The following is a 27,390-nucleotide window of genomic DNA, read 5'->3' as shown; positions in this document are numbered from 1 at the left end:
GGTTTTTTTTTTCTAATCGGGTTTAGGAATACTTAATTCACTATAAGTCCCAGAGTTTGTGTATGTCTATCATGAATATTGTTCGCATTGTGATGTCCAGTTTGTTTTTTAACAGTAGTCTAGTTGTATTTATTGTGTTCTGCTGTGCCTGAGAATTTGAAGGTAAGGTATTTATTATACAGATAAATACAAATGATAAGTCAAAAGCATTGCATTATGGGTGCCTGCAGCCTTGGCTACAGTTACTGTTTGGAGATGAATGATTTACTGGGTTTTGGGCCCCAAAAGGAAGTGAAGGAATAGGAAAGCCTTCACACTAGAGATGCTAAGCCTGTAAACAGCTGTTTAAACCATTTTTTGTAGATGTTAAGTTGTGCTCAATTCTATTTGGTTTGTAGTGTATGCTCTCAGTTCTCAGTGGCACACTTCTGCCCTGTGTTCTTTTTCCCTTTTTTTTTTTTTTTTTTTTAAAGTATCCAAGACTGCTACAGTCCATACTGCGCCAAAGTTACAAAGTCTTTGTTAGCTGGTAAAGACCAAGAGAACTCTCGGGTGCTCTCAGTGGCTAGGTCATTCCTCTCAGGCACTGAGGCAATAAATAGCTCTTGCCTGATAACATTGAATTAGGCAAAATTCCAGTGGAGAGAGCAATGACTTGGTCTTTTTGCAGATGCAGAAAAGGTAAGCATGGCTTAATTGTTACCCTGCTCTACAGTATATTTTAAGAATATCAAATACTGCTGAGGTGGCAAAACTCTCATTGTGTCAAAACACAGTTACTGATAATTTGTATCGAGTAAATTGAATAAGTTAGGCAGAAAAGTAGATCTGGTGTCCCCATTTGTGTATTTGGACTACTTCTGTCAACAAATACAATTATTGGCAACTGTATTGGAGGACAGTAATGTATTAAGGTGACTAAAGCTGAGACAGGAAATGTGGTAGTAGTAAATGTGAACAGTGGTGTCTGGAAGCACAGCAGCAGCTTTCTCCTGGTTATTTTTTAAAGGTTTTTAATTTTATCTCCTGGTGAGATACTTTTTAAAGGCTTTATCTGTGTCTCTTGCCTTTTTAATCAAAACTAAAATCTCATTAGAACTGGTTGTAATCCATGGTTATTTAGGGGGTTATTAGGGCTGCACAAGTTCAGTGTTGACCTTCCTCTTAGCAACATAAAGAACATCCTATTTTTCTTTATTGTTCTAGCTGTTAGTTTTTCCAAGTGCAGGAAAACAAGTCACAACACACAATTTTCTCAGTCGGGTTTTTTTTTTTGTGGACTAGTAAATTGATTTGGATACTGTATGTATAGGACCTTTTAAAGTTCAGGCAATTGAAGCATTTAGGAAAAACAAGTTAAAACTGGAACTGCTAAAATGTCATGTGTATGTGCTTCCTTGAATTGTCCGTTATAGTTGCATATGCATCTGACCTTCTCAAGGGTCTTGCTTTGTTTTGAGTTTGCATGGTCTGCTGCAAAATCCTTTGTAAAGACTGGGTAGAGGCTCTCTAAATGCTGTGCTGCCCTAGATTATTACTGTGAAAGAAGAAATGGAGATGCCAGGAAACAGCACAAAAAGGCAAACTCCTGCAAAATCCTTCAGAACTCTGGGACTAAACATTTGTGCTGCTACCATCTCAGTGTTTTTACTGCAAAATTCCTTTAGGAATGCCTAGCTCTACTCTTTTAAAGGCCATGTGCTTTGGTTAGGATCAGGAGTTTGGGGGTACTCTGCTAGAAGAGGGTTTTCTTTAAGTTGTGCCTGCTTCTGTGTTATAAAAGCTTTTTTACAGAGATAAAAATTTATTTGTGGATGTAACAAAGAATTCTGCTAAGGCTGGAACACTCTAAGATGATGGGTTTTAAATTTGGCTTCCGTTCTTTCTCATCTTGACAGCATTTGAAATGACTTTGGTTTTCCTTCCAAATAACAAATGATCCCTGTGACTGTGTAATTAACTACACCTTCCCCTCCCCTCCTTTTAAGGAGTTTCTTTCCCAGTAGCACAACCCTGCCAGAAACAATACTAGATCATGGTGCTGTTCTTGTCATCGTCAGACGGTAGGCTGGTTTTGGTATTCCTCCTCTGCAGTGCCAACGCTATGTCCAGTTCTCTCAGCTGCTTCAAGAAGCCCCGGTTTGGCAAGATGCATCGGTGTCTTGATACTTGCTCAATGGCATCCACTACTGTCATGTTCTTGTAAATCATCAGGTAAGCCAAGACCAGTGTGGCTGACCGGCTGCGACCCATAGCACAGTGAACCAGAACCTTGTCTGTGGAAACAAAGAGAAATGATGCAGAGATGACACTGGGTAATTTCTTTTTTTGGCAGTGAAGGTTTCTGTAGTGCCCCTGCTCTGTTTGGTGGTTTGACTACCCTTACCAGCATTTTTGTAAGGCCTGTCTTTTGACAGGTGGGGAAACTGAGGCTGTAAATCTTACTGTAGTAACTGAACATTTACACTGGAGATTACCCATTTAATCCTAAACCAGGTATCTTTGAATTTATTTGTGAACAAAGGTTGCAGAGAAGGCCTGGGGGCTGCAGGCTTGCATTAAGTAACATAGCAAGCCCCACTGCAGCCTAATCTTACATGCCTCACGAGCAGCATATATGTAATTCTGTGTTTGGGCATAATGGCCAAAGCACAAGGGTGCGCGAGGGTTTGGTATGCTATCAAACCATTCTTCCATGAGGATAAATGGAATGCACAGAGGTGCCTTTCTCAGTTCTACCAGCTAGACACAAAAAGCTAACCGAATTTGATTATTTTATTTTGTTCTGGCAATAATGTCCTTCAAGATATAGATTGCATCACTTTATGCCCAAATACTTCATTTGTAAAATATAGCTAACAAGGCCTTTTTTAAGGCTCAGTGATATTTTTGAGGGCAGAGGATAAGAAAGGCCGTAGAGGTTAATAGGCATATAACCAGGGAGATAGAAAGAAACCACCTCTTAAACCGTTCTTTAGAAATCTCTGGCTGGTCACCCTTACCCTGTCGTGTTGAATGAAAGTAACATTTCACCACCACCTCTCTGAGTGTTTTATATGATCATCTCCTTGCAGTAGTGGCCTGTCTTGTATACTGTGAATGCAGAGTCTCTGCTAATAGTTTTCATCTCTGAATAAATGTGCCTCAAGATTCAGCTTTTGTGACATTGCTTGGTTTAACTTTGGACTTCCAGAGGCAGAAAGTCCTTGGCTTCAGGTACTAACAAGGATGTAAGCCAAAGTGGAACCTTCCCCATTTGCTGTGTCTGGGGGAGGTGGAGAAAGAGAACAGTAAGTGGGTTCAGGTCTGATTGACAGGTTTTGAAACACTTCAAAAGATTTCCAAAAATGATTCAGAGCCCTTGAGCGGGTCTCACAAAGGGTTGAACTGCTGAAGGAAATAGATTTGGAGCACTCTCTCTAACACCCTGCTAAGCTGAATTGCCACGGGGTGGGGGGGGGTGGGGGATCCTGTCGGGGGGCCAATAATAGTTTATCTCTGTCAGCTCTGCCCAGTGAGAAGTGTTGGGTGCAAAGCCATGACTCCTGCCGATTAACTCCTTTGCTTCCAGGCGCAAGAGGATGTCTTGGCACAAGTAGCATTGCTGTGTAATGGATGCATCAAGAACTGCCAACACTAGAGGATTAATGGTTACAGTCTGCATCCTAATCCTAGCAGATAGTCTTAGAGGCATCTTGGCAAAATTCCAGTTTCTCTGATAACTAAAAGTGCCTCTTCCTCTCCTGGAAAATGATAATCCCTTCTATTATTACTGCAAATATTTGAAACGGATGAAAACTCTCATTTGTTCAGCCCTTCATGCTTCTCTTTAGAGCTTCCTACCTTGTAAATGGGTTGCTGTTGAGGTGATAAAATACATGATAGGACAAGGAAGGCTTTACTTTGTGTGGGTGGCAAATGCAGGGGATATGGGAGAAAATGTACAGTTTTATATTGTGTTAACAAAGGCAAAAAATGGCTGTACAATTTTCTGAAATGCCCCCTGGTTGTAGGAAAATGAAGTCTGTCCTTTCCTGTATGTGAATATTCAAGATCTGACTGCCTGTTACAGCAAAATGCTGGCACTATTCTGCAGAGCCGTGTCCCTTCTGTACTATTTTGTAGCCTCTTCTGACGTAAGGACCAATCTGAACCTTCTTTGCCAAGAGGGAGTCTGCTCTTGAAGTCTTTGATTCTGACCACTTATCCTTCAGGGTGTGGCTGAATAAAAAAATACCAGTGCACAGAGCCAGAGGTTTGCTGAGTGTTGACAGGTCCCTGAACTATTTTGGTCACTTGACTTGGGCTTGTGTTTCTTGAAAATCTGTCTAGATGCAGCATTCCCTTTCCAGAGTCAGATGGAGTGATGAATGTTAAGGTGTCTTTGGTCAAATGCCTTGGGTCCTTGTATCTGTCTCATGTTTCTTCTCACGTTACTTTTTTTAGCTCTGTCTTTAGTGTATTCTTTTCCCGTGACATCTTCACATGAAGAGAAAATGCTATTCCCCTCTACTTCACATTCTGAGGAACTAAGACACCAAGGGAATGATTACTAAATCTGTAGCATAGTAGGGAACTTAAAAACCTCTTAAAATAATGTCTTCCTTTCAGGTTAATCAGGCCTTGCTGGTATAAATTTTAAGCTGTTCTATGGTCCAAATTGCATGTTTGGGGAAATCTTTATGCACAGCTGAATGTTAGCATGCATAATTGTGAACAGTTCGAGTTTGCCTCTAAAACTTACTCTTAAAACTGAGCTACTTTCACTGTTCTTATGTCCATCTGCCCATGCTTACACTCTGCAAATACTGCTCTGATCAAGGAGTTTCTTCACCATCACAAAGATTTTGAGGGTTAAGTCAGAATTGCTGCATTAGGACTGTGTTTTGACAGCATCCAAATTGCCAAGCTTTCTGGACTGTTGCAGAGAGAGTCGTCTTCATTTGCATGACAACTTGTTTCAACAACATGGACTATTGAGCATCTTCCCAGCAAAAAGCATTGTATGAAGACATCTATTCAATGAATTTGATCACTTGGCTGGCTGAAGGTCACACCCCAAACAATGTGATACAGCCAAAGTACATTCGGGTCACAAAAGTTGAAACTTTTTTCTTTTTCCCTTTTTCCCTCTGTTTGCATTTGCTCAGTTCTAATGCAAAGTGGCAAATGAGTGTAATTGTATTACTGATCAGAAGTATTTAGCACCATATATTGAAGTCCCATGTTATTACCACTGGAGATAGGTACTTGGTGACTTACTATAAAATCCTGTTTCGGAATCTGGATGCTATTTGTCAGTCAGGAAGATGCATGCAAATAGTCCTTTCATTAGGCACGTGAAATACAGAGCACCTTTCTCCACTAGATGTGCATTCACAAATAATGCATTCGTGTTGTTGGAGGAGAGCACTAGTTACTTGCCTCTAGTCTTTTCTCCTTTAAGTGTAACAGCCTCTTTAGTCTAGCTTCTGCAGTCATTCTGTTCTGTAAATGTGTAGTGGAAAGCTATTGTCATGCATTCAAGCTCAATGTCTTAGTGGGCCATGCATATGTGCATTTATGCATATCTTTCGCTGGGATTGGAGATGTATGTTTAGTGTACATTTCCCTTATGACAAAGTGAAGAGCTTGCTCTTTTTCTTCATGAGTGTTACAGTAATTCTTTATTTTATTGGCCTCCATCAGAAAAGATCCTAGCTATCTTGTTTAAAAACCATGTGAATGTGGCAGGCAGTGCACAGCTACATAAATGATTGCAGTAGTATCTACTTAAGTGCAGATTTGTTTTGTAGAAGTTCATCCAGTCACTCTTTGATTTGGTCTTGTGTTTCAGTGCTGGACTGATGCTGGATACTGTCTCAGAATTTCCTGGACTTTGATGTGGTTTTGAAACAAAAGGATTAATACTCCCCTCTGCCCCCATCCCATCCTTCCCTGCCTCAATATTTATTGGGATGCAAGGTTTTTATCTAGCCTTTGCTGCTTCCCTTGTGCTTGTTTCTTTACCTCAGTGCAGCAGACAAAGGTCTTACAGGAACAGGAGGGTGGTGGGAGTGAGGAAGTCTGCATTTCTTATTTCAAGTACTCCAGTCTGATACTGACCTCTGGCCTCCAGCCATGGCTAGACACAGGTGCATGTTAGTTATCCACTCCTTCCCAAAGGCAGTGCTTCAGACATAATTTTTTGAAATGCTGGGTACCTTTCTTCACAAGCAAGTAAGCTCCTGAAGCAGTTTCTCCTGCTATTAGGACTTTGATTTTTAAAACTGAACTGCTTTCAAGACTCTCTCCTGAACAAGGGAAGGGATTGTTGTTGTAGGGTGTACTTGCTGAGAGGGTAAAATTGTAAAGACCTGGCTGGCTACTGGGGCCAAGCCAGGTAGTAGCTGGCTACAGCTGAGCTAAACAGCCAAGAACAGAAGCTGACACGAGGCTAGAAACTTGATATGTGACCCTCTGATATTAAGGTCTTTGTAGGTCAGCAGGAAAGTCTTCAGTTTCTCAGCTGGTTTCTGGTAAAATATCCTGTAGAGATTTAAAAAAAAAAAAACAAAAAAACAAAAAAAAACCAAAAAAAAAACAACCAAAAAAAACATGTAGGGGGAAGGAGTAGGACTAATACTGAAAGCCAGTGTGAGGCCTAGGCTGTAGCATTTCACATCAGTGTAAAGCTTTCTGATAGAACACTGCTGGGGGTCAGCAAATAATGAATTGTGGTAATCAAGCTGAGAAATTACAAAGGCTTTAATGAAATGTTTCTAGGTCTCTGCTGGCAGAGTTGTTTCAGTCCCCTGCTGCTTGGAAGATGGCAGAAAGATAAATGTTATAGCTCTGGGTAGATCTGATGGCCAGGTAGGAAGGTGGTTTGTGTATTTGTAGAGTGAATCTGATGCTGCAGAGCATGAAGCTGTGGAGTGACAACCTGGAATCTCTGCAGAGCACATGTGTTCCACCACTATGCAACCAATATTCATTAAACCTTTTTTGATAGGGGCTAATTTGAGGAAAAGACAGCTAATACATGGAACCTGTGCAATGTCCGATTGTCTCTGATGTGTTTATGATGGAGTCAAAACAACAACAAAAAACTTCTATCAGACAGGAGACCTTAATGCAAGGTGTGATGTGGGCTTTTATGAAAGTGCTTGGTAAGGGGCTCTTGGGCTGGTACTAGCTTTGCAGTGAGAAGGGTCCTAGTTATATCACTATCTTCTCTTAAATTAGTTCTGTGCTACTAGTTTTATATTCTCTGTTAAACTGCATTGGACTTGTTTCATTCCCACTAGGTTGAATGCCGTGGAACTATGCTTATAATCAGACAGAGTAAATAACTGTACTGTTTTTAACCATTTTCAGCACCCTCCTTACTTCTTTCATCCTGAAGCGCATTATCAATGAATTTAGAAGCTGAGTAAAAGAACTGGCTGAGCTTGAAAGTGGGGAGATCATCTGCTTCCACTCCATGATACTCCACAGTCATGTCATGATAATATTCTGGTCCTGTGTCCACATTCCGCTGACCATGGGCCGCATTGAGGATGTGGGTGAAGCCTGCCTTCTCAAGGCTGTAGCGATCTAACGCAGTTTTCCTGTTAAAACAAGAGCTGTCATGTAAGTGAAGAAGCTTCTTACCCGGCAAGCCAGAAAAAAAATAAACATCTCTGATTTGGTATGTTCTAAATGTTAATGAAATTGATAATGCTGCAAAAATGCATCATTTACCATTGTAAAGATCTTAAGATACTGTCATTCAGAGTGAATGATCCTTCTGGAGTTCATAATTATCTCTCCCAGGTCCTTAGAGCACCTTAAAAATGAATTTATTTTCCTGGTGCCTTTGTAATGTAGGCAATCCTGGCTTCTATCCATCTTGTACAAGAAGAAACTTGAGATACAGAAAGAAATAGAATGAATTATTTAAAGTCATAAAAGCAAATCAGTGGCAGAACTTGAAATAGGAGCCATGAATGCTGCTTTCCCCTTCTGTCCCATCAATTGATATTGCAGAACTAATAAAAGAGTCAGTGATATGCGAGTAGTAAAATCATCTGGGATTCAGAAGGAAGCTCTTCATCCCTAAAAGAAGTTACTGAGTTTTTTCTCCATTTCTACTTTAAAAAATAAAAATAATTTAAAAACTCGCCCTTCTGTAGGTCACAACTCCCTATCAGGTTTCCTTTTACTGTCATGTTTGGTTAACCAGAGGTCTAAAGCAAAAAGAACTAGATATGGAAATTGGATATTATCCTTCAGTGAAAGCTGAAAGTCATATATTTAGCCCAGTATTCTAATTTATTCTTGTCCTCTTTTCCCTTGCTCAAGGGAAGACAGGTAGGAGAGGAAATCCCAGATTTTTGTGTGCCCAATAGGCAGTCTAAGTGCTTGCCAGCAGCCTGAAATTCCTCAAAAAGTGCAGTTTGTGGACAGGTACGTAAAAACTTTTCTGTTCTGTTACAGAAAGCTTTTAGATTTGGAAAGCTTTGTTCTGGAAAAGCTGTCAAGTTCCATTAGTGCTTAGGAAGACTACTGAGCTTTTCACATAAAATTGCATAGGCTTTATTCTGTTAATATATTTTCACGTAACTACTGCTCCCATAAATGAGTTAAAGCTGTTTCACATCATGTACTTTCCAACCAAAAGTACCTCTCTCCATGAATGTTTCCTGAACATTTCAATGTGTAAATGCAGCTGCTGTCACACAGGACATTGTGGTGGGCTACCTGTTGTGTTCCATAATTCTAGTGGTGACAGGTCAGAATAGCTTGAAGTTGACTCCACCTTGCAAGCCTCTGTCAAAGTCAAAATCCCCCTTTGAGCAGTCAAGAACCTAGTGATTAGAGCATTTAACTGGGATATGGATACTGAAGGTCTTACCTCTGCTCGCTCTTCTTTAAATTAAGCTCATGATAATTGGCTGTTCTGAGGAGATATTCCTCCCTGCAGAAATTCCTTTCTGGACAGGAATGATAACATCTTGACTCTACTGGTATTTTTGCCATGAAATAATGTCATAAGTCCCCTATGCGATGATATAGAAAGTAAATAAAAACTCCACTTAGTGTGGTAATGCCTGCCTAAGCTCAGTAGACTCTGGAGAACAGAGAAGCAGCAGCATCTTGCTGTTAGAGCTGTGACTTGCCACCTTCATGTCAGGTTAAAAAATGCTCACTCCTTCCATTTGTATTCTTGTTGCAGTGATTGACCTAGACAGACTTTTCTTTTTCTCCCTCCTTTTAGGAGATATGTGCCTTAGGATTCTCTTCAGGCTGATATGGTCTATATGCTTTGCCAGCAAAGGCACTTTGTTCGGGGCTATAAGGATGGCCAGTACTTAAAAAACAGATTAAATGTCCTGGCCGAAGAGTAAAAGTGCAGTGAATAACTAATTCTCTTAGTTTTTATGTGCTTGAGATTCCTTTCAAATTAAGCCTTATTTTGTTTTGCCTCCCTGATGCTGGGATAGAGAAAATATGTTTTCCATTCACCAGACTTGGCCCAAAGCATGTATCCAACAAACCATGAAAGACTGATGGTTTCAGGTCAGAGATCTGTGCTCAACTGGAACCCCTGCAAGTGGAGGCCTACATTGTGAATAGTAAGTAGGACTGTAGTGTAGTTAGGGTCAGTGGAAAAACAAAGTTTTTGATGGACTGTAGATACTACCAAACTTCGGCTTCTGCAAGCACTGCTCAGGCTAATAAATAGCATTTGAATCAAATGATCAAGTTGTTCTGAGCAAGGACAATGTAAAACAGTAGGATCGACCTTGAATGCTGTTGCAAAAAGCCCATTGTAAATGCTCAGATGTAACTAGATTATCTTCTGCAAAAAAATTTTTTTTTTTTTTTAAAGTAAATTATAGGTGTACCAAGGAAATACTTAGGGGGTTATCTACTCCACTGTTTATGGCACTGAAGAATTTATACTCTGTTTTCCTCAGTGCTTGGGATAGGCTGATTTTAAAATGTCATCTGCTTTTTAATTGTGCCTGATACATAAATCAATTCAGCAATATCCTTTCAGACTGAATGTAACCTTACCCAATATAATCTTTTTCTTTCTACTGATGTTGCTCGTCTTCAAAAGTTCCAGAAAATTAATGCTTAGTGTTGAGCACTCAAATCTGTTAGGGTCTCCACATTTTCACTGGAATAGATACTCGAACTGTGCTGTGTATACATGTTGTACAACCTGTTAGTTGAACCAAGAACTAAAATATTTGCCTTGGCTAAACAGAGCAGGGTCAGTGTAGGTCCTGTGGGTATGTTTCTTGTGCATCTGCAGGCTGACCTACTGTGTGTAATCTGTGAAGAGGATGTCGGATACCTTTCTTCCAGCAGATACCCTGGACAATATTATCTGTGGAAAGCTTTTCCTAAGGTTTCTAATACATCGTGTTGTGTAGAGATCTGAGGAAATAGTTATTTTTCAGTACAAAATAGAGTTCACAGGACTGCAAGAGGTGCCTGCCTTGGGCTTTAGAATCTGCATCTTTTGAAGAAAGCTGAAGTGACACTCTTTTTCAAGAGCAAGAGTGCTTGGTTTCAAACTTGATATGGAGATTGGGAAGCACTTACACTCTTTTTCCTTTCTCTCCATCTCCTCAGTCTTGCTACTTGATAATTAGTTTTCATAAGAGAGATCTCTACTGTTCTTTCAAAAATTTTGGTCTTTTTTTTTTTTTCTTGTAAAACCTTTCCCCAAAAGCTAGGCAAACAGCCCAGCTGGACCACCACTCGTCATACTGACCTGGGTTTGTCTGCTTTTTCACTCCCATCAGCTGTCTTTTTATCTTGCCCATTGACCATAAATGCTATTGGGCAGGGACAGCCTGTGCTGAGACTCTTGACACTGCCATAATATAAGCAGTTAAACTTGGGGTCATGCTGTATCTGCAGCATGTTGATTGCCAGTTAACAGAGAGCAAGAAACAGGCTGTTAAGCCCTCATAGAGGGGGACCTATATGCCTGTAAATAGAAATGTTACTGTGCCCCTTGACATGTTTGCTTGGACTGGCTTTAGTCATCAGTGAACTCCAGCTTTTTGTGAAGGACTTGGCTTGCTTTCCAACCTCAGCTGAATCTGTAGTGTGGATGCTGTTGTGGAAGCATCCCTCATTATCTCTTTACTTTAATCAGAGCCTAATTTTTTGTGTGTTTTATCACACATGATACTCCTGGTTACATCCCAAGGAGGGGGGAATGCTTTTGGTCTTCCTTGCAGTTTTTACCATGCCTGAGGTGTCAGTACTTTCGATGAAAGGAAGGAAAAAATCAAGCATAAATAATCTGCAAATATCCAATTGGTTGAGGTGACTAATAGCATGGGATCATTCAGGGGTACATGAATCATATACCTTATTGGAGAATTTATAACTCTATTTCTAATTCACTTTCAGCTAGAAATGGCACAGATTTTTTTCCCTTGCAGTTGGCTCACTACCAGAGTTTAAGTCAAGCTAAGAATATTTCTCTTTTTCCTGCTTCGGGTACTGCTATTTCCCAACCAATTGCAATTAATATTTCCATTTTTGTGATTATGGTTGAATTTTAAGTAGCCGTTGCAAAGAGGAGTTTGCTGCAAATGCCAGCGTAGGGTGAAGCCATGAAGCGTTTGACTACTTTTGCATTTTGTATACCTCCACCATCTGTGCTATTAGCACTTGATTTCCTTTTACATGGTGCAAGTGTGGTCTCCAGTGTCTGCCTTGAATGTGTTCTTATGCAGAGAAGGTGAAGTGTGGCACTGGGAGATAACAGTGAAAATTCCAGTATAATTGAGTTTAGTAAGAGATGAACTGGACAGATTGGTCCTGTGTAAAAACTCATCAGCTCTTCAATTCAGAGCACATAAACATATGCTAAAAGTTAAGCATACCCAGAAGTCCTTCTTTCTGTAGCAAAGCATATTAAGCAAAAGCTCAGTGCTTTGCTGAATCAGACCCTGCATTTACTGTAGGACAGATGGACTCATAAACATGTTTTTAAAGTTCTGAGACAAGGGGGAGTACTTTGATATGAGAATGCCACCTAAACAGTGAAAACTGGAGATAAAAACTCTTTCATATAGGGGATATATTGATAATAACAGACTATCGCCAAGAGGGAGGACTGACCCAAACAAAAACATCATCCATGTTCAGATGGTTCCCAAAAGACTGTTTATACCTCTTCAGTTGTGCAAGGGCAAGTAAAGGGCTTGTCCAAGACTTTAACTGTGCCTGCTGTCAGTTTTAAAGCTAAGATTCATAGGACTAAAAGCAAGTGCTGCAGCAAACTCTGCCTTCTTCTGGAAGCAACAATGTCAGTAGTTGTAATGTGAAAGAAAATCTTTCCTTTCAAGTTGCCGTCTCCTGGGTACCAAATCCTTTCCCTCTTCAAAAATACTGTCATAACAAGCTTTAGTCCCAGCTGCTTTCATCAGGAAGATGCCCAAACCAATGGAGTTGGACGAGAGGGAAAAACAACTTGCAGGCACTGCAGTCTGCACCTCTACATCAAGTATTAAGTATCTCAAAAGCAGCTAACAAAGGGAAGAGAAGGTGGCTCATGATGAAAACCCAAGTGCATCTAAAGGAAAGGAAGTAATCCTGCAAAATGCCTCATGAGGGTGTGGGCAGAGCAGCTCCCTCCACAGGTAAGTGAGCACCTTCTAGCGGGTACTCGTCAACCAGACAACTGGTATGCTTGCAAGCTCTAAGTAGAGCCAAGTTTCTTAAGCTTCATGCGAATCAGTGTAGACTTAAAGCCACCAATTGATGTGACCCAGATCAACAAAACACCAGGAAATCTGAGGCAACTTGTTACTAGAAGAGGAATTGTCTTTCTCAAACTTTTCCAATTTCTTAAATGCTGAGGGAAAGCTTGATGCAGAATGATAATTTACCAGATGGTCAATGTCAGAAAGAAGCTTCCTGAATATAGGCAATACTGACACTTTCTTAAGAAAATTTGGCAGTTCTCCCTCCCGAGAAGAGATGTTGAGAATTTCCAATAATACTGACCCAATTTCCTTTGGTAACTCCACTGAGTTACCAAAGCACTGAGGGAGTCTAGAGATAGTGTAGCATTGTATCCCCTTTTCCTTCTGAGGTGTTGCTCCATTTCTGTGGATACCTCCTGTTCGGTGTGAATTAGAAGAATTTTTAGTTACCACAGAAAATACTGAACAGGATCTTCATAATATGTGGTAGAACAAGATTTAGTAGTCCATTTTCCTCTAGCCCAAAACAGTGGATATTGTTTTTGTAAGTGATACAACCTAGATACAGAAAATACCTCTCTGCTTTCTATACAGCAAAGGCATCAAACACATGTGATGCAGTCAGTCAGTTCCTGGTCTTGACTTCAGTCACTCAGCAAGTGTTAGAAATTGCCTATAGACAGAGATGTTGTTGTGTGGGGAAGTGTTACTTGTCCTGGAAACGGTTGCTGCTTTAAGAGGTTTATCGTCCAGTGTTACAGATCCGATTTTCTGGATTGTTAAACTGCTGTTACAATTGGCAGATTCTCATACTAACAGAGTTGAAACTATGTCCTCAAGAATGTTGTTATAATCTAAACCTGCATACATTCCTATTTTTGTATGATAAATACTGGTGTTGATCCTAGGAGTTCATAATGCTAACTATTTGCTACCCTGAGTGAGTCCCATCTGTTTTCTTCTACATCAGTATAAATTGTCTTTCTACTTAGTCACTTGGAAAAAGCCATACTGTATTGTTTTTCTGGAGAAAGGGAAGAGGAGAGAATGAGTTTTAGTTAAGCATATATTTAAAGTTTAGTTATATATTTTAATTATCATACACTCCAATCTGTAGGTTTGAGTTACTCGTGTCCTGTTGAACCTTACCTGTGTTAGTTCTCAAGACCATAAGCCCTGGGGCTCTACTGGGACAAGCACAGACCATAGCTTTCCTGAAGTGCAACCTCAGTTCAGCTGCATATCCAGAAAATTATTTTTCATATTTAACCTGTAAGGAATTAGACTCCAGAAGACTTCTTTTCTTCTGGGAGTAGTTTGAGAACACAGAAAGGCCTGAAATTGTGATCAGGCCTTAAATCCTAATGAGAGCTAGAGGGTGGTTAAGAGGAAAACAAAATCTTGGGAGGCCTTTGTGTTCTGCTAAAATACTCTTTGAAATTCAGAAATGTGGAACCATGAACATCATCTCGGGTAATAAAGCGATCACTGAAGAGCCACAAGAAGAAACTACAAGCTGCATAACTGGCAAGATTTTTTCCATGTGATTGCAGTGAACCAAGCAGGCTTGGTGTCAGCCAGTAAAACTGCCCATGCAAGTAACCTGGTGACCAGTGAAAGAAAGGATCAAGACAAAGCTGCTTTCTATCCCTTTAGAAGGCTTCTGGATGTGGGTAGGATACATGCAAGCACTAATCCTGGTAGCAGATTAATCAAAATCTTGGCAAAGCATGTTTTATTCCTATCACTGGGCTGTCTCCTGCAAGTTCTAGTGTCTGGTCTTTAAAAGTCCTTGGAACTTGCTAGAGGAAAATTTCAATTGGAGCTGAACACAGCATGTTATATTTTGAGGCTTTGATTATTCTGGGCCTGACAGGCTCATGGAGATTTCATTGCCTCTGGGCAACATCTGCAGTGAAGCCTTGTAACAAAAGGATTGAGTGGCCTCACAGGGCTCCTTGATAGCCTGTATTGCATTAGAAGGAAGATGTGGTTACGTAGTCAGGGTAATTAATTAGCATTTCCATAAGCAGTCACAAGTCCTGTTAACCTTGTAAATGCAGGAGGCAGGAATGAAGCACAGATGTGAAAGCTCTGAAGATAAACTCTGCATGTGTGTGTTCACTTGATTTTGTTGATGAGCTCCACTAAATTCTTTCAAGAACAACCTTAATTTAGCATGGCTAAGGATGCAAATACACCCAACATCTGTTCACGTCTCCATGGCAGCTCTTTGGCGACCAGTGCTACAGCAAGATCTTAAAATAAAACAATACAAAAACCCCTGCCACACTGAAAGGGGAAGCTGTTGGTCAGAAGTAAGATGTGGAGCTGACTGAGGAAAGATACAGAGGTCCCTGGACTTTGCCTGCAGACCAGTTCTCATCTCAGATTTTCTGCCACTGGATGTCAAGTTTGCCCTTATCCGGCTGACAATAATCGTTCTCTTTCAGGGAGCCCCACTTTTTGGTGAAGTTTTGTGTCTGTTCACCCCACACCTGCTCCTCGCTTCTTTCTCCTCCATTTGCTTTCTCATTCTTTTGTCGCAGTCACATGGCGGACTTGTTTCCCCTTGGAACACCACTGCTTTTCCTCCTGACTTAAGACTGGTCCCCTGCAGAAATACACTGCCCAGCATAAGTGGTGTAGCTCTCAAGAAGCTTGGTTTTCTGTTCCTCTGGTTAGTTTGTACTAAGTGCAGGTGTGTGTTGTATTCAGTCACACCTCCTAGCATTTATTAAATTACAAGGTGTAACAAACACTGCTACAGGAATGATTACAGGAAAGAGTCATTGGCTGGTGTTCTGGGTTTAAAGACTGACTGTCCAAAGACCTGTTGTCTCGTTAGATCCCTTTGCTTAGAGGACAGAGCTATAGCTTCATCACAGAGATAAGAGGGAAATTCTTTTAACGGCTTCACTCAAAATAATTCTGCTGGTGATTCTGAACAAGGAAGAACAAAATAAATGCCAGAAGGGGCTGTTCTTTACACTGAATCTTGAGTCAGAAACATCTAACAAGAGGGGCAGGGTAGGAGGGGGAGAGGACGAGGACAACTCAACTCCCTTTTCCTTTGTTCCTGAGTCATTTGGCCAGGCTCTTCCCATGGCTTAATTCTGGGTTTTTTGCTTTGTTATTTTCTGTCTCTAAAAGGGGGAGCCCAGGCTTGGTTAAAGCCCAGAACTCATGTGTCTTTCTGTTGCCTCTGGCGCCACAGAAGTAATTGGTTGATGATATTAGGAGTCTTGTAACTTTCAAGGCTGTATATCTTTCCTCTTTTATAAGCTGGCAACAGATGAATTTTAGGACCTTTTAAAAAATTATTGAGAACTTTGGAGCCAGTGGGCTCCTGCTTGTGCCTTACAGTGATGATGTAAAATAAATGTCATGTTAGTGCAGGGTGTAGAAGAAAATGGGAAGTAGACCAGTAATGCCTAAGGGGTAAGAAAAGCTCTCTTCTTCTGCTCAGGGTTTGGGTTGGGGGATTTTCTGATGGCATGTCTCCCTGCTGCAGCAGTAGTCTCTGCTTGTTGGCATAGGCTGTTTCTAGTTTAGTACTGTGCTCGGCAGACCTAAGTCTGTTTTGTGGGTTTGTTTTTTTTCCAAATCACACTTGGTCTGATCAGTGAGACACATCTCTGCAGCTTTGCCTTCCGCAGGGTTCTGTTGTTTGTTTTAATCTTTTGAGCAATTTGGAAATGCAGAGTATCCCATGTACACAAGCACAGGCTTGGAAATGCAGAAATACCACTGTGGTTGAGCTGTCTCTTCAGTCACTTTTCAAGAATTACATTTTAGGCTTAAACCAACCTAAGCTGTGGTCCAACACATCTAGGCCATGCTCTTCTGTCAGTGTAACTGTGGAAGGACTTTCACTCAGAGATAAATGACAAATTACTCGAAATGAGCCATTTAAAAATAGATCATGACTAGCTTCAACCTCTGCAGCCTACACTGGTGCCACAGCTGCTCCTGTTATGCGGTCTTTAACAGTAGACCCCGCTGCACTCACCCAGTGCTTTCTTGAAGTGGCAGTGACAAACACTGTGTGCCTTGATCTGTAAGGCCATGCCAGGCTCCGATTGCTTTATTGAACTCTGGCATCTCTCAGTAGCTCATCAAATCCCATCGTCAGCACTAAATACTAATGAATGGGTAGTAGGAGGAAAGAAACGCCTTTCTCAGTGAGTTGTACTTAGTAGAGCTTACTCATCTCCTATGTAGAAGAGAAGTACTATGTACACTTACTCATCTCCTATGTAGAGGTTGGGCCAGACTTCATTGACATGAGTGTACTTTGGGCATCCTTTCCAGAAGAGTCGCTCCAATTCAAATGCACCTGGGGTACAGTAATCGTTGTCAGGATCTACTTTGATTGCTATGTATGCATTTTTCTTCCCAGCATTCAAATCTGCTGATGACATCTTGTCCATGGAGTAGTGCCCTCAGGATGTGCAAGAAACTGGAATGCAACCAAAACAGAATGTTAACCTGAGGAAGCACAAAGCAAGTGACTTCTGTTCCGGTTGTGGAATGCTGGGAGCAGCGCTGGCCAGGTGTGATTGGGCTGGGCATGGTGTGAGATGGATGTACCTGCTCTGTGGCAGACACAGACTCGCACCTGGATTTCTGCCTCCCCTGAACTAGGCAAGGAATACTTTGTTGGATGAGCTTACCAGCAATGGGAGCAAAAGCCAAATGTTTGTGATCACTGAAGTTTGGTTTCCACTGGGAGTTTGTTTCCTGGAAAATCCACTGGTAAGAATTTGGTAGGTCTAGCAGCCTGATCCAAGGGATCTAGAGCAGCTAGGGGAAGTGAGTGGGGGAAATTTAAGATGTTTCTTTATCATTAATTGTCAGTCTCCTAAAGGCTTCACCTTTATGTGATTTTCAGCAACGCAGAGAGATAAAATGTGTCCATTCAGGTGAATGCTGGGTGTACCTGTTCTACTCTTTCAAGATCTCGATGCAGCCTTGCACACTGAACCTCATAGGCTTTTTGCAGGAATGAGAGTTTGCCTTTTTGCAGCACCACTGACTGACTGACGAAATATTTTTTTAGCTAGCATGGGGCTCAAGGACTTCCTTCTTTCTGGGTTCACTTTTTTTTTTTTTTTTTTTAACCTAGGTGCATACATACCAAGTGGGTAGGAAGAAGCACTGATGAACATATAGAAGGGAGCAACAGAGTAATGTTATCCTGTAGTTAAAATCAGAGTATCATTAATGTTGCCAAAACCAACACCCTTTGCCTGGCCATGCTGTCAGAGCTGTATTGCTCAGAACCGACAACCTTGATGTCCCATGTGCTTGAGCTATCTGCTAGTATTGAATCCTTTGGTATCAGCTTTACATATCTCTTGAAGCTCCAGATTCTTTCCTGCTTGCTGTGATTTCCTCAGCTGCTGTACTGATTGAGGCTTTCCCCTGCAGAGTTTGCCTCCTTCAGCTGTGGAGTCAAGAGTTACAGCCCAGTTAGGTGGTCTCCCTCCTCCCCCACTTCCCCAAGGCTGTGCCTTACTTAGGAGCTGGGCGCTGAGCGGGAGCTCAGAAGGCAGCCTGGAGTTTTCACAAAGCCGGTGAGTGAAGTTAAAGGCCAGAGACTAACTTGAGTCTCAACACTTCTCCCATCCATGCCTTCATGAAGACACTGCCTTGGGACGAGGCAGGTAACTGTAGGTTTGCAAGAATAGTCTTGTCACTTGGACAGGTGGATTTTTTGTATCCATGCTTAACTTTCCTAATCCCCTGCAGCTGAAGTATATCTGGTAAAAGCTCAGTGAAATAACATGTGATACAGAAACTCTTGCACCAGCAGCAACTGTACCAGCCGCTGGAGGTGCAGTACAGCTGCAAGAGTGCAATGCTGTGCTCCTTAGCTCAGGTGTGGCAGTGCACTGTCCTGCTAAAGAAGTCGGCTGGTATCCCCATGCATAGAGTGTTGGGTGTGTTTAGGTCAAGGATTTTTCAGATTATTTTTTACTTTAATTTTTTAATTACTTGAAGAAAATTTTGCAGGAGAGTGAAGGTACAGTATGTGCATGTATTCTCAGTAAAGAAGAAGAAACAAGGAAGTGATTGACAAATGATAAAGGTGTACATGAGAGCTTTTCAGTCCAAAGTAACAGCACTGGAAATGGCACACTACCAGACAAATACTCATGTCATAGATCCAGGCACAATGTCGAAGAAAGATTATTGTGAGGGACATGGGTGTTGTAATGTCTCCTTTGCTTTTCTTCTGTGGATTTGCACATTTCTGAAGGCAAAGCACATTTTGTTCTGCAGGTTGTCAGCAGGAAAGTTAAACTGCTCGTGCAGCTGATCTTTATGCTACAGGAAATGTCTAGGAACTAGAATTTGGGGCTGGCCACATGCCTGACCTCCTGTTTACCCCTTATTTTATTTATTTATTTCTTCTTTGCCAGTTGTCACTTAACCACCTTCCCCTCTTGTCCTCTGAAACAAGTTTCCCTTTTTTTCCCATGTTGCGAGCCTTTTGCTGCAGACTTCCTTGTCTGCTCCATCTCCCTGTTAGGTCTGTCTTGTTTCTCCTGCTGGATTCCCAGATGTCTCGGGGCGGCAGTTGCTCCTGTCTCTCATCCCCTTGAAGGGAGAAGTTGAACCTTGGAGTTCATACAAGACTCGTAACAAGAAGAGGTCGAGTTGGGCTTGATCTTATGAAGTGTGCACATACAGCCTGCCAAAAATCCACCTTTCTTGCAGGCAACAAATCCTGTAGTGGCTCCCACAAATTTTTTGTGTTGGCCACTGGTGACATTTGTGTCCTTTTTATTACAAAAATCTGGCTAATGCGCTCATGCGGCTGTTGTAGAGCACTCCTGAAAGCAGGATGACCATTTTCCACTGACATCCCATGTACCCATAGGGTTTGTTTCCTCAGTTTGGGCTCTTTTGTGCCTGTCATGTTCTGTTTCTCTGGAAAACTTGAAAAAGCCAAATGATTCCTGTTTTCCTACTCCAAAGCTAGGCAAAATTGTGGACTCAGTTTTTGTTTGGCATGCGTACACCTTTATTCAAAAATTGGCTTGCTTTCACTGGCAGGGGGATCTATCTTTCAGCCAAGCTTCCTAAAACATGATGATGATGTTTAACTAAGTGGTCCTCTGTTGAGATTTGTAAAGGGCTCTGAGAATTCCAGCTTCTAGCAAATTTACCTTGGGCTCAGCCTTGCGTGCCTCTGAGTAGCACCAAGTCCCATCTCTGTGCCCCCAGTAGCCATTCCACAGGAGAGCCTTTTTCTTTCCCATGCCAGAATTATGCTAATTCTACATGCAGACTCAACAGTGTAGGTAGTATTAGACTGTCAGAGCTACAACTCTAATACAGTCTGACTTTGGGAGTGAATAGGCTGTTATCTAGAACTTGGTAAGAACTGCTATTTGTCTAGTAAGGAATTAGGGTAACTGAGAGCCTGTTGCCTTGATGCTGAAGGACTGACTGTGCTTTTATTCATGGCTCCATAAAATGGGAGGGGAGGAAACGAAGGGAAGAAGAGAAAGCAGTGTAATCAGTAATCATGCTTGGTGGCCACAGCACATTGGTTTGTTAAACGAATAGTCCTGCTCATAGACTGCAGACCTCAAAACAGGGCAATTACATCTGCAAATGATCGTTTGTGGTACTGCAACACCATCTCAGTTTGAAGCTTGGTTAGCACTCTGAAAGTTAGACCATTGCTGAGAAATACTCTTTTCTGTCTGTCCTGGGAAGCCATATGGTCCCCAAACTTTCAAGTAAGCTGTGTTCTTTTATGCCTTGCCAGTGTTATCTGCTGCAGGGTTTTTAAATTGAATTAAAGCACAGGAAAGCATCAGTTGAAATTTCTCTAATAAAATATGTATTTCAGATTTGACTCTAGACTAAGTAAGAAGTAACAGAGTTTAACTAGGAGGAGGGGAAGGGGGGAAAGGGGGCTGTTTTGCTGCTTGAGCTCTGGAATCAATTGCCATGAAACATTTGGTTGGGGGGAGAAGGACGGAAAGACTTGCATCTTTCCAGGAACCAAAAATGGCTAACCTCATCTCTTATTGACTGTTCTGTGTACACTGAATGGAGCTGAGGGAAGACTGTTCCTAAGCCTGCCCTCCTAGATTAAAAAGTGAAAAGTGGATTGGATTTTTTTTTTTTTTTGGTGGTTGTTCTTAATGCTGTGGTGGATATAAGGATGACTGTTTGTCTGTATAAGGAAAGGAAAACTTCCCTGTATAAGGCAGGGAAAGCTCAGATTTCTTTTGCAGACCGCTGGGGAGGGGAGACTGTCCCTTGCAGGGTGTTCACCCGGTGCAGTCAGCTGGCAGACAGATTGCAGGGTTACCCCTGCACAGGCTCATCGGAGCAGTCTCCCACCCCTTGCAGTGCTTCACTGGGGCTAAAAAGGCTTTGCCTTATAGACTAGTTAGCGTAGGCTGAATGCTGTACCAGTGCAGCTTTCCTGTGCCAGCTTGGCAGTCGCTTCATGGCACCATACCATGCTGGGGACACAGAACCTTGGATGTGAAAGGTCTCTGGAGTAGGGCCGGTCCTCATGCCCTTGGTTTGCATAAGGGACTCTGCAGCCTGCTTGCTCCTGGGAGTGCTGCTCCAGCCCAGGACAGCCTCTCTTACTTCATGGGGGAGGAATGAAGAGGAGGGCCAGCTAGAGGGAACTGCTTTTGTCCCAGAGAGGTTCTCCTGGGCAGGAAGGTTTGAGCCCAACTTCGAGGTGTAGTGAGGAACGGAGCCCTGCATCTGGGGCCAGGACTTCCCTTCCCCGTGAGGCAGGGCAACCTGTGGCTAGTCCCGCTCTTCCCCTCTGCCCAAGCCACGGCTCCTCTCTTGCTCTGCTGTGCTGTGCCGAGCGCCCACCCTGCGGTGGCTGGTGAGCAGCCAAGGGCTGGGCCCACCTCGGTGGGACTGGGCTCCGATGCCCAAGCCTGCCAGATTTCGTCCGCCGAGCCTGGCATCCTGCGGGTTCTGCTTCTCAGTCCAGCCTGCGTGTGTAACGCTGAACTGCTGGCACTCACCAGTTACGCTGTCATGGACTTAAGTGTATTATCAGAACAAGGATGATAAAAATTCAGTCATCTGCATTTTATATCCTAATCTTTCTCTTCATAAATAAGAACAAAGTGCATGTTATCTAATGAATTTTATTTGTTAATCACTTGGATGGCTGGAATATTTTCCCCCCCTTGGGTTATACGTATATAAATGAAAATATTGTTAGTGATTTCACAAAATGGTAATTCAGAATAATGGAGAGTTAATCCTCTTTTCATTAGTGAGCCACTTCAGGACATACACTGTGGCAAATTACACTGCATTTTAAGTTGTTCTCAAGTGCTGTGCGCTAGAAAAAAAAAAATTAAACTATTTTTGCATTGATAGAAGTAATTGTGTGGCTAATTTGGATAAGCAGCATGCATTAGGCACAGCAAAGGAATCTCTTCTTTATGTTCACTATCCACTTGACAGCTGCCAAATGGAATTTCTTACAGAGCTTTTTAGCTTTTTTATTTTATTTTTAACAAAACAGGGAGGGAGGAAAGCAAGTGCAAGGGAAAAAAAAAGGAAAATCTACCAGTCTTATCTGCTGTTTAATTCAGAGAGTGAACACAGTCTAGTGGCTAGAGCAGTGATATGGCAGTGAAAGATATCCTTTCTGCACCTTGTCTAGTGTCCCTTGGAACTACTCAAATTAACCCAAAATTTCCAGGAAAGCCCTGGGAAGTCACAGAACATTGTGGCCCATTTTCAAATTTGTTCAACTGGAGGGATGTGCCTCCCCCACCTCAAAATTTTTAAGGGGTTAGTTAATGCTTTTGGAAATGTCAGTCATGAGCTCTATAGTTTGGTAATCCCACAGATGTGGGGGAAAAAGCTGAGGTTCATATCTAGAGGTGAACGTCAGAGCTTCGGTGGTGGTGTGTATGTTTCTGATGCTGGTTTTCCAGATGTAGTGGAAGTTTGAGTACTTTGAGACTGAAAGCTGCAAGTCATTATCTACATAACAAAATACTATGTTTCTTAATATTTTTGGCTCAACGTGCTGTGCAAGCCGTAGTGCTGTGTATAAAGATGCCGAACAATTTGGCAAGATTTATGCCTGGGAGTTAAGATCCAAGTCAGCTGTAGAGATTTGGGGGGGGGGGAAATGGCAGACATGCACAGGAAAGGATTGCATTTGCCTTTGTCCTTTGCAAGGACCTATGTACCCTCTCCCCTTCTTTTCTGCACCTCTCCCTGACCCAGGAGGGTTCCTCCATCACTGCTGTTGTCCCAAGCATATGTACTCTGGCTGCCAATTTGTAGCTGTGTTTCTGTGCCTCAAGCTACAGAACCCCAATAAGGTCAGAGCCCAATGGTGTTGGTACAAACCTGCAATGAGAGAGGCTAAACAAATAAAAGGCAGGAAGGAAAATGGAGGCAGAAGACAATTTTCCTTGCTCTTTCCTTCAGAAGGAACAACTGTAATCCTGTTAGCTGTTTTGTCCTGCCTGACATAGGACTTAATGCCTGCTTCAGTCCATATTTATATAGCAGAATAGTTTAAATTCTTTACCACCCATGTTTCTGCTCTTGGAGTTCTCCCAGCCCATATGACATCAATCACCTGTGCTAGTGGGGCTTTTGATGCTGGCTTTATTAAATTTAATTTGGTGTGCACCAAGTGTACCAGCCTTGGTTTTGTACTCAGAGTTGTCTAAAAGTTACTTCTCCCTGAAAATACCAAGCAGTCGCAAATTCTTCTGCTTTAGCTGGGAATTGAAGGTTTTCAGCATCCAGAAAACACCTAAATATATAACCTATTTGTAAATGTGGAGGCAGTTTTTAATCTTATTCCTGTTTTGATGCTTTCAGATTTTGCTTCCTACCTCTTTCCTTGTGACAGCTCTGAAAAAAGGAGTGGAGCTGTGATACCTTAAGGTTTTTTTTATCAAGATGCTAAGGGAGGGAAAGAAAATAAACCAAAGCAGACTATCTGTCAGCTCTGGGCCTTTCATGAGACGTCTACAGAAGTAATGACATTTCCAGTAGACCTTATGCCCACAGCAGTGCAGTAGGAGATAAACATGGTACCCTTGAAATTTGTCAGTAGTTTGACCCTCAAGTCCGGGGACTGAATTTATCTACTGCCATGAACACTAAATTTGAAAGAACAATAAAATGGAAAAAACCCCCACCCTGCAATTATGATTAAGAAATCATTTTTGTGCATGAAGTGCTTGTTATTGAGAAATTATTCCTATTTTCTTTTCTGATGTTGTATGGAGAGCTGAATTATTTGAATGTTTTTATTTATCAGGTAGAATTCAATGCCACTGAAATCAGAGGACATCTATCTTCCAGGGGGTCCAAACCTGAGACCTTCTTGGCTTCCAGCCAACTGCAAAAATAATGCTTTTATTTTTATTTACTTCTTTCAGTTTAATAACCACCTTAGATAAGACCATGGAGGAACAGTGTCTGTAACAAGAGAGGGAAGTACCTGAGAGAAGGTAAGGATGGAGAATACCAGTTTTCCTACGCTTTGAAAAAAATGTGCAAAAGTCTTGAATCTAGTTTAGTAACCTTTCTCCAGGTAAGCACTCTCTCAGTGCTGAAGGCAGACAAAAATCAGATCTAATGACTGAGGGTCTTCAGAAGTAATGAGGGAGGATCTATTGAGCAAGTTCATGAATTCTTAAGAAATGATCTGTTCTTCCATTTCCAGCCAGTATGCCAGGTACTTCAGGGTGAAAAAGTACTTGCCCTTTTTGAGTATGACGAAGCAGAGGGCTGTTTTATAAACTGGAAAGTTCTCCTTGCAGAAGCCAATGCATGTGCTGTCTGGAGCACAGTGTTTGCACTTGGGAGGAGGGTAAATGGTGCTTTGGTTTCTAAGCTTTTCATGACTCGGAGTACATCAGTTGAGCTGAGTGTCAGTTAGCTGCAGTAACAAAAGCTTGCTTTCTGGATGATTTAACTAAATTAATTTAAAATGGTGCTCCCTGATATGCCATCCCCGTGACATTTTGCTCAGACTCCAAATCCTGGCAATAGCCATGAAGAGCTGTATGCTTTCCTGTGTAACCTGGCTCTTGCTGCACCCCAGGGTACTGCAATGAGGTATGGTGCTGCAAAGGTTCCTTGGGTGGTTATTTTCCCTAACACTAGACCAAAAACATTAATTTTGTACAAATAGTTCTTGGGAGGGAGGAGGAGTAAGTCCTTCAAAAAATCTTTCTCTGAAAGAGCTCTAAAAGAATTAAGCAAAGCAGTGTACATCCAAAACCAGAAATCTCTGGGGTACCTGCATTATACTTAAGCGCAGAATAACACAATCCTGTGTTCCTTATTCCTGTTCTAGTCTTCACCAAAACCTGTCATTTACTTCAGTTCCTGTATTTTACCCCTGCATTCTTATGCTTGAAGCGTTCAGGGACTGTCAAATAGTTAATCCAATGCATTCATCTTTAAACAGTTTAAAACCAGAAGAATCATAGCCTCTGTGCAATTATTTCCCAGACCCTCCTGCTGTGAATATTCAAAACTAACCAGCTATTTCAATGAATTTCTAAGCCACTGATGACTTTTTAAAAACTTATTTTTGCCCTCATTCTTTATTGTTGACTGAACTGGTTAATTTAAAACAGATTAAGCTGAGATTTCATTAAATATTATGAGAGTGCCCAAAGAAACTTAAAACACAGCGTCATCTGAGAGAATTGTAATTCAATTGGAAACGTTAGATTTGGCTGGAGGGTGGAGCAATTATCGAAGAATAAGCAAAATATTCTGGGATGGATGTTACAAAAGCTTGAAAAAATGCATTTTTATTCCTAACTTTTAAATAGAAATTATCTCTAAGATAAATACAGTTTTGGCACCTCATTCCTATTTTATAAAATCATTTCTGTAACATGACCAATTTGTTTTTTAAAAAATTATAAATGATACTTTCAAAACCTCTTTGACTCTGCAATAGTTTTAAGCTTTTTTTTTTTTTTTTTTCTCTGCAACAAGTTTATGAAGTTATTGGTTACCTTAGAAAGTTTACCAGCTCTCAGTCCTCTCCCTGGTTTACTTAAACTAGGTTATAAAAGGAAGAAAAGGAACACAAGAAGTACAGCAGAAAATGTATGTTGCTTAGCCTTACCTCTAGGCTTAGGTGGGTGCTCTAGGTAGCTGGGTCCTGTGAAGTGCGGCTGAACGACAAAAGAAATCTTACCAATTTTGCAACTAGAGTCTATTTTTAGAGGAGGATTTGCTGACTCTGACCTTGAGTGCTACCCACTCCAAAGGACTATCTTTACATCTGCTGGTAAAACTATTCCCTGATGTGACCTGAAACATTAAACCTGGTAATTAGTTACCTAGCCTCGGTATGACTAAGATAATGTGATGCCTGCACGTCAACTATAATTAAACAAAACTCATCTTTTATTTTTCTTGTCCCCTTGTTGAGCCCGGTGCTACGTTTACTGCTGCATGTGGGTTAGGAGCATTGCATTGCTGTTTCCTGTCCTGCTGTGCACAAGCGCTTTGGCACTGGCACAACAACAGGCAATGGGAGAGGTGGCAACCCGACAAGGTCCTCCTCTCTTGCATGGGCACCACCAGAAAGCCACCTTCCCCTACCTACTGTCTTGGTTTTCTTCAGCGCTGCTGCTCTCAGTATCCATCTGACTTCTGAAATGCCTTTCTCTGCTGAGAAGGTGATGTGGTGCTTAGCTCTGGTGACACGGGCACAGCTTGCCAAAAAGAGGCGGAGGTACACTCTCCAACCTTTGAAAAATTCCCTACTTCCTTAAAAAGTTTTCCTGAAAAGCTCCATGCCTTCCTATTGAAGAAAGTCTCAAACTTTCTGTAGTAAGCCACAGCCAGATTCATCACAGATCAAATCGGGGTTCCCCAGCGTCAGAGCCACACACACCTTTTCCACTCCAGCACTTTGTTCGCTACGAGAGTGGTGACCTTCGTGGCCCACAGGGCTGTCTGATGGAGGGATCAGTAATCACATGTGAGCAGCTGGTACTCAATGTCCTCTCCCCAAGTGTTTGTTCTGCAGCAAACCATGCCTCAGTGTTGCCAACTCAGACAACTTCATTAGGAGTAATGAGAGTTCAGTGCTGCTGGAGCTGGGCTTGCAATGACAGAAGCAGCTCCAGCTGTCATGTGAGTATTGATATTTCTAAGGAGAAATTCTTCAGATCCATTGCCTTCTGCCTGGGAGTGGGGGAAGGAGGCAAAGAGACCAGTCAGGACAAGCGCATGATAGCGGGAAGTAGCCCATTGGTCTCTGCAGCTGCTTTCTTGGGCCTCCCACCCCTCCTGTGGAGGTAACCGTCTTGGAAGTGATCTCTCTCAGCAAGCCTGTATGCGCTGCTTGCCTATCTTTGCGGCTCACAGTGCTCCCTACTCTCAGCCTAGTGCATGCAAAAAGCAGCCAGTTGTTGCTGAATACCCACTGTGGAATTTTTTCATCTCTCACAAGAACAGAGAGAGTCTTCTGTGAATGCAAATGCCTGTGCCTGACCAAAGTTTCAGGTTGCCCAAGCGTTTTTCCCAAAGTATGCAAGTCCCACGGTAGATGCCGTTAATTTTCAGTGGGACACAAGTTCCTGACTGTATCAGTTATTTTTAATGTTACTTCAAATCCTTCCAACCACCTTTGTCATCCCATCCGTTTAAAAGTTCA

At 41.9% G+C, this 27,390-nt stretch overlaps 1 protein-coding gene across 1 annotated transcript; it reads right to left on the bottom strand.

Moving 5' to 3' along the window:
* Window positions 1-442: 442 nt before the first annotated feature.
* Window positions 443-25,936, bottom strand: LOC128146830 (dual specificity phosphatase 29). Its single transcript, XM_052798674.1, has 4 exons — window positions 25,849-25,936; window positions 16,956-17,169; window positions 7,372-7,592; window positions 443-2,276 (listed from the first exon to the last, which is right to left on the bottom strand). Exons 2-4 carry the CDS (start codon window positions 17,138-17,140, stop codon window positions 2,029-2,031), a joined length of 654 nt encoding a protein of 217 aa, XP_052654634.1. The 5' UTR covers window positions 17,141-17,169; window positions 25,849-25,936; the 3' UTR covers window positions 443-2,028.
* Between the last annotated feature and the right edge of the window lie 1,454 nt (window positions 25,937-27,390).

This window comes from Harpia harpyja, chromosome 10, assembly GCF_026419915.1.
Source record: "Harpia harpyja isolate bHarHar1 chromosome 10, bHarHar1 primary haplotype, whole genome shotgun sequence".
Lineage (NCBI taxonomy): Eukaryota > Metazoa > Chordata > Aves > Accipitriformes > Accipitridae > Harpia > Harpia harpyja.
The sequence above is the reverse complement of the archived record's forward strand: the minus strand, read 5'-3'. Positions and strand labels throughout refer to the sequence as shown.

What these genes read in the sequence shown, in the direction of transcription:
- LOC128146830 (XM_052798674.1), bottom strand. Translation starts at nt 17,140, where the DNA reads ATGGACAAGATGTCATCAGCAGATTTGAATGCTGGGAAGAAAAATGCA. An exon ending in AACCTCTACATAGGAGATGA is followed by an intron (nt 7,593 to 16,955) that starts GTAAGTGTACAT and finishes TTGTTTTAACAG; the next exon opens with GAAAACTGCGTTAGATCGCT. An exon ending in TGCGCTTCAGGATGAAAGAA is followed by an intron (nt 2,277 to 7,371) that starts GTAAGGAGGGTG and finishes TTGTTTCCACAG; the next exon opens with ACAAGGTTCTGGTTCACTGT.